Source organism: Tigriopus californicus, chromosome 10 (assembly GCF_007210705.1).
Source record: "Tigriopus californicus strain San Diego chromosome 10, Tcal_SD_v2.1, whole genome shotgun sequence".
In the NCBI taxonomy this organism is placed as follows: Eukaryota; Metazoa; Arthropoda; class Copepoda; order Harpacticoida; family Harpacticidae; genus Tigriopus; species Tigriopus californicus.
This window is the reverse complement of record NC_081449.1, coordinates 768,439-778,592: the sequence shown is the minus strand read 5'-3', so window position 1 is coordinate 778,592 and position 10,154 is coordinate 768,439. Positions and strand designations below refer to the sequence as shown.

The 10,154-nt window shown below is 41.1% G+C and overlaps 1 protein-coding gene across 2 annotated transcripts in view; it reads left to right on the top strand.

The window, feature by feature from the left end:
- LOC131888289 (diuretic hormone receptor-like) overlaps positions 1–8,654 on the top strand; it is a 25,925-nt gene extending 17,271 nt beyond the window's left edge. For both annotated transcript variants that reach the window (XM_059237111.1, XM_059237110.1), the window contains 11 exons: positions 1,652–1,761; positions 2,251–2,361; positions 2,494–2,597; positions 2,667–2,758; positions 2,948–3,071; positions 5,810–5,894; positions 5,964–6,117; positions 7,213–7,379; positions 7,502–7,620; positions 7,763–7,882; positions 8,462–8,654. In XM_059237111.1, coding sequence (XP_059093094.1) covers positions 1,652–1,761; positions 2,251–2,361; positions 2,494–2,597; positions 2,667–2,758; positions 2,948–3,071; positions 5,810–5,894; positions 5,964–6,117; positions 7,213–7,379; positions 7,502–7,620; positions 7,763–7,882; positions 8,462–8,548 — 1,273 coding nt within the window. In that variant the 3' untranslated portion in view covers positions 8,549–8,654. The remainder of the gene's footprint in view (positions 1–1,651; positions 1,762–2,250; positions 2,362–2,493; positions 2,598–2,666; positions 2,759–2,947; positions 3,072–5,809; positions 5,895–5,963; positions 6,118–7,212; positions 7,380–7,501; positions 7,621–7,762; positions 7,883–8,461) is intronic.
- Positions 8,655–10,154: the final 1,500 nt, after the last annotated feature.

Sequence of the window (10,154 nt, the reverse complement as noted above, 5' to 3'; positions counted from 1 at the left end):
ACTATTTTATTAGCGCTCTTAATTCTGGCCGAAAATATATTCAGGATTGGCGGAATTCTATCATCATCAATCTCAACAGATTCATCTTCAGAGCAATGTGCTGTTTCTAAATTCAGTGTGGTTGAAAGCACACTAGAGAAATGATCTCCTAACATGTTAGCCATAGCCTCTACATTACTAATGGCTTCCCCATCAACCTCAAAAGGCCCAACAGAGTGTTTCAATTTTCTCTTAGAGTTCGCATATTCGACCTGACCTCCTGAACCACCTTACTCTCAGTTGGTAACTGGTCATATTCGATGGAGGCCTTAATCTTACCCTGAACTACGTCCAACTTTTTTTGGAGACTACCCACAATTACGGGGTTCGAATTGCTCTTAAGCCTTTTTCCTAGTTTGCAACTCTTTTTGAACAAAGTCTGCCTATATTTTGGAATTTTTGTCCGTGTCCCACTTTTCGGAAACACATTCAGAGATTGCTAGACTATCACAATCCTATCATAATCATATCATAATCACATCCTATCACAACGAACTAAGTTGAAACCAGCTATGGTTAATTCTTCATCTAAGACCCCTGGCCGAAGCCAAGTTTCTGTTATAGAGATGAATGAAATCTCTTTCTGAGAATAGGGGTGGATTGGGAATTCCTATTTCTCGGCTTTCTTTGCGTCCCTTCTACGTGGACGGAGGTACACTGTGCATTAAGGCACGTGTTAAGTCTCATGGACTGACGGCACATGTACGGGTGGAAAAAAATACAAACTACCTTTGAACATCCCCTCTTCCTATTGAACTTCTCAAGGCCGAACTTGAGAAGTTTTTGACACCATTTAGGGTGGTCGAATTGACAGCCTTTTCCTTCATCAGGACAAGGCTGCTTCCGGTAAACAGGACAGACTGTTTTCTTCAAAACTGTCTTTTCCTGCTCTACCATAAGTGGAGACACCTCTTCAACCTCTACATTGGTCAAATCAGTCTATTTCTCAAATACTGGGTAAGCCTGCTATTCAAACAGCACCCTGGTCTGATTGACCCAGACAGCTAAAGCCTCTATGATACAAGGCTTATTGACTACGGAAGGATCCTTCCCTTCTAAGAGCAAGTATAAACATTGTCTAGCCATCATGAATGCATTGGAACTGTCGATCAGGGGTTGAAAAATGAAATGAGCAACGCTTTTTGGGGTCTTTCCAAACTACCTTATATTGAGATGCAATAGGACAACGTCTGGTTTACGAAAAATGGAACATATTGTAGTTGTGATTTCGTTACTTTTACTTTTCCTACTACCGCCCCGAGAATTGGAAAAAAATTTGAGCAAAACTCAAATCAATGCTCAGTACGAATTCATGATTTGGTCAGTGATCATCTCAACACAATAAATGATATATCTCTCCTTTCGCACTTCTCAATAGTACATTCCTATTAGTGGCGGTTAAATTTGAAAGAAAATATAAATTCATATCCCTAGTCCATTGTGCCAGACTCACTTCCCCAATGAAAAGATAATGTAGATAGTTTTTTCGGGAGGCAGAAAGAGACGGACATATACAGCAAGACAAATAAGAATGTTAAGGCGTTAGGTTCTTCGCATCATCAGAGAGGGTCAGTCACGACGAAAGCTTCATGAGACTTTTCTTTCCTTTTAGTGAGCTCAATTGTCCCACGAGGGATTGTGAGACAAATCTTTGCGAAGAAGCCGCTCGATGCGAGGATCTGGTCGATGTGAGCGCCCCTACCCTTGAGGCCTCGGATCTAGGTAAGAGAGACTCCAAACGAATGACCATTAAAGCATGGTCACGACGAGAAAAGAGTGAAGGTTCCTTCATTCACACATCCACCCAAGGGATTTTCTAAGAGAAGGACGGATAAATAGAGCACTGATTCTCGTTGGCTGTACTATGTTCAATTTGCTCATCGAAGCGAGTGACAGATGACCTCAAGGGTCCTCTTTTCATGTCATATCTTCCAATTATGAAGTGTGAGTAAGAACATGTTGCTTAATGTAATCAACACAAGGCTGTTGCTGCAAAAGTGGCTTAAAATGACTAAATTGGCAAATCCCTACTAGGAGTCTTTTACTTTCATTCCCACCAGAACTTGATAATCTACGTTGACTTTTCTTCCGATATTTGCGGGAAAAGTAACAAAACATCGAATGCAAATGGCTATGCCAGCACTACCGTCGTCATCTCTGTAGCAAATGGATCGATAACATTCTCTTTCTTTTATTCTCTTGCTTCGGTAGACTTTTGCCCAATCGTCTTTGATGGATGGTCTTGTGTGAATTCGACTCCTGCCGGAAGTACGATCAAGTTTCCCTGTCCCAATTTCCTTCACTTCAACTATGACAAAGATAGTAAGTCAGTATTGATGGAAATTTATGACACTTTCCTATTCTGGCTCTCATTTTCCGCTCCTTTCTCTTCATCTTTCATCTTTTCTTCACTGCTGTTTTCTTTGGATCGAATGTCCTTTCTGCGTCTTTCAGACTGGGCTTATCGTGAATGCTCATCAGAAGGTCATTGGTTCGATATTGAGCTGAATAAGTCCTTCACGCATTACGAGCAATGCCCTGATGCCCACGGCTTCAAGGTATGATGTTGAAGTTTCTTCAAGCAAGATTATAGGTTGATGACCATGCTTTGGTTTGTTTGATCATAGATGTTCGACATGATCAACAAGGTGTACATGGCGGGTTACGGGATCTCGTTGGTATTTCTATGCCTGGCCACGCTGATATTCATGCAATTTAGGTAAGGCGAAAACTCATTTGTCGTAATCAGAACTGATCCTGGGATTCAGCTGAGCGCTACTCCTCTTCCTCGAACGATTCATCAGCGTCCATGGATCCACTCATATTCAATCCGAAGATAATCTTACCCCTTTGATGAATCATCTTTTTATCGACTATTGATTGCTCTTTTGCATCTTCTCCATTCTAGATCTCTCAAATGCGTGCGAAACACGATCCATACAAACCTGTTCATCGCTTCAATCCTCCATAACTCTTTAAGGTTGATCTGGTATTACGTTCAATACCAGATAGGTAGCATCTCCCAGTGGTCGGTATGTGTACTCTTCTCGATACATTAATTCAATTCGTTCAATTCGAACGCAGTTTCTGACTAGACCATTTTCGCTTTTAAGATTATGCCTTTTTCAATATTCCTGGATCCAAGTCCTCCTGACACCGTGTGACCGTAAAGTTCCTACCCCTTGACAACATGTCAACTATCAACAAAGTGCTCAACCGAATTTTTTTTCATGCTTGATAAGATATGAAATGGTATTTTTCCCACAATTTAGCTAAATTTAGTGCAAAATCGAACCCTTTGAGAGTTATGGTGCTTGTTAAAAATCATGATTTTGTTACGTTAATTGAAAGAGGCGACCTGGTCCATTTGGTCCATTGCCCTGGCTTTAAAATCTCCAATTGCCTTTAAAGTATCATAGGACTTAAGATTTAGGGAGTGCCAGTTTCGTCTTTTTTGTCCAATTATTATTAAAAAATGTCTTCCGTTTTTTGCTCGGTGCTTTTGGTAGTATCGTTTAGCGCAATTTTAAACAGTCTAGGGAGAGGCCTAGCCCTAGGCCTGAGGAGGAAGAAAAATCGTCTCGAGATGGACAGGTCTGTCGAGCTTCCCCTGCAAGGGTGGTTCCATGGGAATTCCAAGCCTTAATTATTGACCTCTCCTGCCATTAGGAAGGGGAAAGGGTTTCCTCCCCAGTAGTGGCGGATTTCGTCCTCGGTGATATGAAGATCAGTCCCGATAAACTCACGAGAATTATTGGCATTGAAAACGAACTTTGTCAGTACTGTAACCAAGAGCGAAGTGTTATGGACAAACGCTTTGGAGACACCGTGGAGTTTCGACGGAAATTGATATGTTTGATTCGGGGTGGGGAAGCCAATGGTTCTTCATCAGGCTTTTCCATGTGCCTCATGAGTAAGGCTCTCAAAATTATGCGTAAAAAAAGACCTCAAGATGTAAATAAAGATGCGAAAAAACAAGCCCGGGATGCAAATAAGGATGCAAGTAAACTTCAAAGATGCTTTATATTGTTATTGCATACTAAGGTATTTTAAGCAATTTGTTAAGCTTGATACATATTTCCTAATAACATGCTCTGATTCCAGTGGATCAGTATCTGAACAATAATCTAAGACTTAACTTCCATTACAATCACAAGTATTGTCAATACAATGGGGACGCTTGGGCAAGCTTTGGCAGGTTCGTTTGTTTGCTGTTATCAGTGTCAGTGATGCAAGTTTGTGGTTTCAAACACGTTTTTGAGAAGCTGACCCTTCTTTCACATTGCTATATGAGGAAAGGTTAGCTTCGCTAAAACCATTTTGCATCATTGGCATTGGCAGGCAAGTTTGTTTGCTGGCACCAGAGCTTACCTAAATGCCCGAATAGCTTTGACTTGTCCCCCTCTAAGATTTTCGACGAAGCTGAACTTTTTTTGGTCATGTTTAGGCGAAATTTAGGAGAAATATTGGGTGGAAAGAAATTGGGGGCTACTTTGGCCGTGTCTGACAATGTTTGTCTCTGCTCAAGGATTTTTTTGACCTTAAACCCCAAGCTTTCATTAATATGAACTATTGAACACATTCAGTAGTGTTGTACTGCCAATGAGCTAATCTTAGCCTTAAGCAAATTGATAAGCCTCCCATTGTTTGCTAACAAAACAATGTTCGAAAATTTAAGTGAGCCCAGTCTTGATGTCAGAATCAAAACTAAGGGCCTGCTGAAAGACGGAAGATACCAATGGAAATGGGTGAGCCATTTGGTATCTATCTTTGCAATTCTTTGAACAATGGGACGGAATTTCAGACGGCACAGAGCCCTCAATTTCTTTCCATCTTGTACCACCCTGTCCATAAGATAGCTTTAAAAAAACATATAGTATTATCTCGGATTTGTTATGGTTCAATTTGAACGAAATCTTTTATTTTGATAATACCTTCCCTAGGAAAACATGTATTGATAGGCAACTCAAGGTGTATTTACTTTTTCTATGAACTATAACGGAGGTTTTTGCATCCGATTGCCTTAGATTCTCAAACAATGTTGGTATTAATTATAGAGACCACTCACTCATCTGCTTTGTCCTGGACCATGATTTCAAGATGCTTCAAAGCATGCTTTACATCTAGAAGTTATACCTAGATACGTACCCTATTAGAGTCCTGTTATAGCTGCATAAATGTTCCGTCTTTGATTGCCCTTTTCAAACACCTAGTTTGAGTTAAGACAATTTCGTGGTGTTACCTGACACGGGAACTAGAAACTAGACTGGCCAATAAGCCTATTGGTTTATCCACCCAAGGTACCTCTGATCCAACCCAGATCTAGCTCAGCTCAGATTTAGCTCAGCCCAGACCTAAATCAACTCGATCATGAGCCAGCTCGGACATGGGCTAACTCGGCCCAGCCCAGCTCGTGAGGTGGAAACTGTCAACCCAGCTCAGCTCGAAATGAGCCACTTTCCTCTTAGCCCAAGCCAGACCGAAAATTCTTGGCTCATTACATCTCTACCGCTTACCAAATGACCCAAGATCGAAAGCACACCATAGACCTCAATTTCACGTTAGATCTGCCCTTTCCTTTTTGTCCTTCTCTCACTCCCCTGACAATTCTGCCGGCTCATGGGGTATATTTTTCATCGCCTCATATCTCTAACTATTCCTTTATCGCCTTTCTTTTGGGGTCGGAATGGATCTACGTACAATAAAATACAATACAAAGCAATACATCAAATCATAACACGCTAAATAAGGGACAACGATGTACTTTCAGGAAGCTTCGATCGTCGCTTGCAAGGTTCTCCATACACTGGTCGAATACTTCACTGTCTGCACATATTTCTGGATGCTATGTGAAGGTTTGTGATTGGTGGTTGGTTCTTCCCCAAGTCATGATATCTGATGGTGAATGTGCTCTTTCGTTTTAGGTCTCTACTTGTTCGTCGTCTTGATCGTCACTTTCATATCCGAGTCCAGGGTCCTCATTGGTTTGTGCACTTTGGGATGGATTTTTCCCGGGGTTCTCGTTCTCCTGTATGCACTTTTAAGGGCCTTCTCGTCAGAGCCCGGACACCACATGTTGTGAGTACCTGTCGGATGATCCGACTTAAGTCCAATTTGGCTGCAGTTACTGACATGTGCTCTGCTAATAAGTAGATTCAAGCCAGGGCCGAGGCGAAATTTGGAGAACCGTGACCGGATGCAGACTGCTCAATGGCCTAGTTTAAAAGGAGGGATTTACAACCAACAAAAATTTGGGATTAAAGGCTAAAGAATCAATAAGACTTGTCGTCCTGGGAACTAAAATATAACTCATCTTGATTGGAAACATGTCAATTGATATGGAAAAGAGCCAAACCATAAGCAGATTTCATCAGGCAAATCTATTACTCTTTAGCAAGTACGTAAAGTGTAGAATTTGTGATAGAAAACGAACGACCCGGCTTCAAGTTTTAAACTAGGTATCATAACTGGGGTGGAAATACGGTTCTCAAAAAGCTAGTTCAAGTCTCCGTTCGGGTCTCTGTCTGGTCGAAATTGAATCGACGAAAAGTCAATGATATTCAAAAACCGATCGTCTCCCGAATTGCTTTGCTGTGTCCAAAAATGTACTCACCTAGTTGTCCATGGCACGAAATCTTTGCGTTGTATGATGACATGATTCATGAAAACTAAACTCAAACGGTTCTTTGTTCAATTTGGAACAAATTAAATCCTAAATACTCTGGTATAAGCGGGAGATTTGATCCGGCAATTTGATCCACTCTTACAAATATGGATTGGATACCTTGATGCATTGCGTTATCGAAGCCTCACGTATACCCAAGGACTCGAACTCGTCCAAGCTTTTGGACAATCTTTGCATATAACGCCAGCTCAACATCTTACTCGGGACTTCTTGTCCCCATCAATACTCTCATGATCTTTTGAGAGAACGCCAATGGTAAAATCAATTGGGCTCCAACACGAAGGCGATAATAATAAGTAGTACCGCCTTCATATAAGTTATCAAACAGTCTTGGACCCAAATTCAAAATATTTTGTAAAAACAAGTGCTATCGTACTAGAATAGGATTCCTAAAATCAGTCAAATTCGAAAACTAACGACAAGTAGATAACCTGAAATCCTCAGAGGAAACGTGATACGGGAACGGCTATTTCTTTTGCGTATTGCAGTTGTTGGATGGACGAGACACCGTATAACTGGGTGTTGAAAGTACCGTGCATCCTCACCATCTTTATAAATTTGATGTTTTTGGCCCGCATTGTCCATGTGTTGGTTTCCAAACTTCACACAGATGTGTCGGATCGAGCAGCTTTCATCAAAACTGCACGAGCCATCGGTAAGTGCTTGGAGCACCATCAAATTCAAACATAATTATAAAAAAAAAGCAAAAGAGAGCAAAAAAAAAATATTCTTTCAAGTGTGACGACGCTGATGTATATTGCTTTTTTTTGGATTCAGGAGTGCTCGTGCCACTTTTTGGGCTTCAATATTTTCTAATGATGGTGAAACCCGATGAGAGGGATTCAACTCTGCGCATAATTATGGAATTCTTCGGCGCCATCACAACCTCCTTCCACGTACGTAAACTGAGGTTGAGTGAAAGTCTCCGACGGAAACTTCCGAAAAGAGTCCTTTTCCTCCTCCTTTTAACCCTTTTCCTTGTCAGCCGCCAATTTTTCTGGAAGTCTGAATCTTAACAGCTACCTTCTTGCTTCTCAGGGACTTGTGATTGCAATCCTGTTTTGCTTCATTAATAATGAGGTCTCGATCCAACTCAAAAAATTCTTTGGCGACCATATCAATACCAGACACAGATCCATGGCGATGACTCAATATACGGTACTTCTCTCTTATTGATGGCGTTTGCATGTCTTCCAAGTCTTACTTTGCAAGTGTGGTCATTTCGTTTTCAATATACCGCAGGGCAAGAAAACCTTGAAGTTTGGCAACGGATGTTGACAGATTTGGACTGTTCAAACCTTTGCAAATGTCTATTTTGGGGGAATGCCCCCATGAACAAAAGTCGTAGCGCTCGTTTCGTTGGTTTTTATTTCGCATGCTGTCTATTATTTTGAAAATTATCTGTCTTTTTCTTCTATTTTTCAGCAAACAAATCAAGGATGTAAGATAGCTACGCTTTAACTGAGATACTTTTGAAGCAAGCAGAAACCATTGATGCTTTGAATTTTCTTACTTAAATCATAATTCCACACCGAGCATATAAAAAACATAGCTATGGTAATTACTTTGGGATTAAATTAAAGTCAACTTCAAGTGGCCCATTGTTACCACAATCTTGTCCAATCTTCGAGTCAAAGGTATCCCTCTATAAGGTTACGCATTTAGCATCTCTCCATAGGGCCACCTTGCAGAAATCAATGACCCTATTTCTGACGTGCATTCATTATTTATTTTCAGTATGTGCGAGGAAATGCTTCTCAAACGTTGGCAACAAGCGGTTCTCCACCCAACGGAACGGAAGACCAATCGATGGCATTTGTGTAAAATTCATGATATGTGAACAAGTAGAGAGGCCGCCGTAGATTGTTACCTGTATGTCGAGATGACAAAAAACGAAAATTTACTCGGCGATTTTTGCCTTACTCTGGTATTCCGTATGCCAATTTGATAAAAAGTCCTGACCTTGCGTTCTTTTTGTACAAACCCCGAAGCAGAACATAAGAACATTTAAGACATCATTTAATACGCTCAAAAGGACGAGAGGGATCTTTTTCTGTTCCCTGCGTTAAGTTGTGGAATTGTTTGCCGCTAAACCTAAGACTGTCCTTTACGTAGTCTAGCCTTGTTTAAACAAGAATTATTAGACGTCAATTTACTATCGTAATGGAAGTGGACAATCCCTCTGGGGCAACGATCTCGACCGGTTCGAGAGCGATCCCAACTGTGATGTCTGTGTCACTCGAATCAAGGTCAACGCGAAGAGGCCACGAGGCTTGGTGAAACTTAAAGATGGTTAAGAAAATAACGGGACTTTCGTTGTTGGGAGTGGGCCGTATCACGGAGTTCTAGAGATATGGACTGCAAACGAAAGTAAAAATATCCTAGCTCCTAAACCGCTCATCTTATTCCAAATAAGCACTTCATACGACCACAAGATCTTGCTGAATAGATTAACTCAGCCAAGTTTGAGCCTAAACCTATGCAGAGGGAACTCAGGAGACATGGTCAGAGTTATGTAGTAAACACTCAATAAAATTTGAATTTTCGGCCTGCTCTTGGTCAGCTACATAAGCTCTTGACAACATAACTTTGAAACGATCGACTTTGCATGTAAATGATATAAAATTGGCCTACCGTTAATTGAAGAGATCTACGTTTCTTATTTTATTACTTTGATTCGAAAAGTGGCTCAGAGTGGCTATGACTAAGAGCAGGCCGATTTGCCGGGAAGCTCGTTCGCAGTCCATATTTCTAGAAGTCCGTGGCCGTGTATACCGTTGATGCATCCTAGACTCGCAACCTCTGAAGTCACCCCCAGCCAAACTAGTTTCATTTCAATTCTTCCTTCGTGCACAAGGCTGGGGGTACGTATCTGTATAAAAATATATCACTGTTATTTTATGTATTACAAATATATAGCTTACGTACAAAAAAATGGGTGTGTTTTCTGCGCCTGTTCCAAGTCTGTCGCAAATTTTGGTAAAAGCCTGAATGAATCATCAATGGCATCAAAAGAGAAAAAAAGTCATGGATTGTGCAAAGCACCTCTTATCTGTTTTTCATTTGCGCTAAATCTAATAGTAATTTTGGACAGTTTTAGTTAAGAAAGCGCGGAAGGAAAATAGTGCCGTGTGTGTGCCGTACAGGTAACTTGAGTCTTAACTGATCAGCCACCCTAGACCAAGATACCTATTTTCAATTGTCTTGTAAACTCGCCGGATCGCTGGGTAATAACAGGTAATCGATCCAATCCGAAATAAGTTTCCACGTCCGTGTCCCTTTTGTTTACGTGGAACACCAAAAACGGCAGCCCGCATGCTCTATCATCTTTTATCGTCGTTGAAATCAATAACCAATTACCGTCAGGGTTTCTTCGACCTCCTCTTCCGTCATGCCCGGACATCGACCAATCACCTTGAGCCTGTCTTGC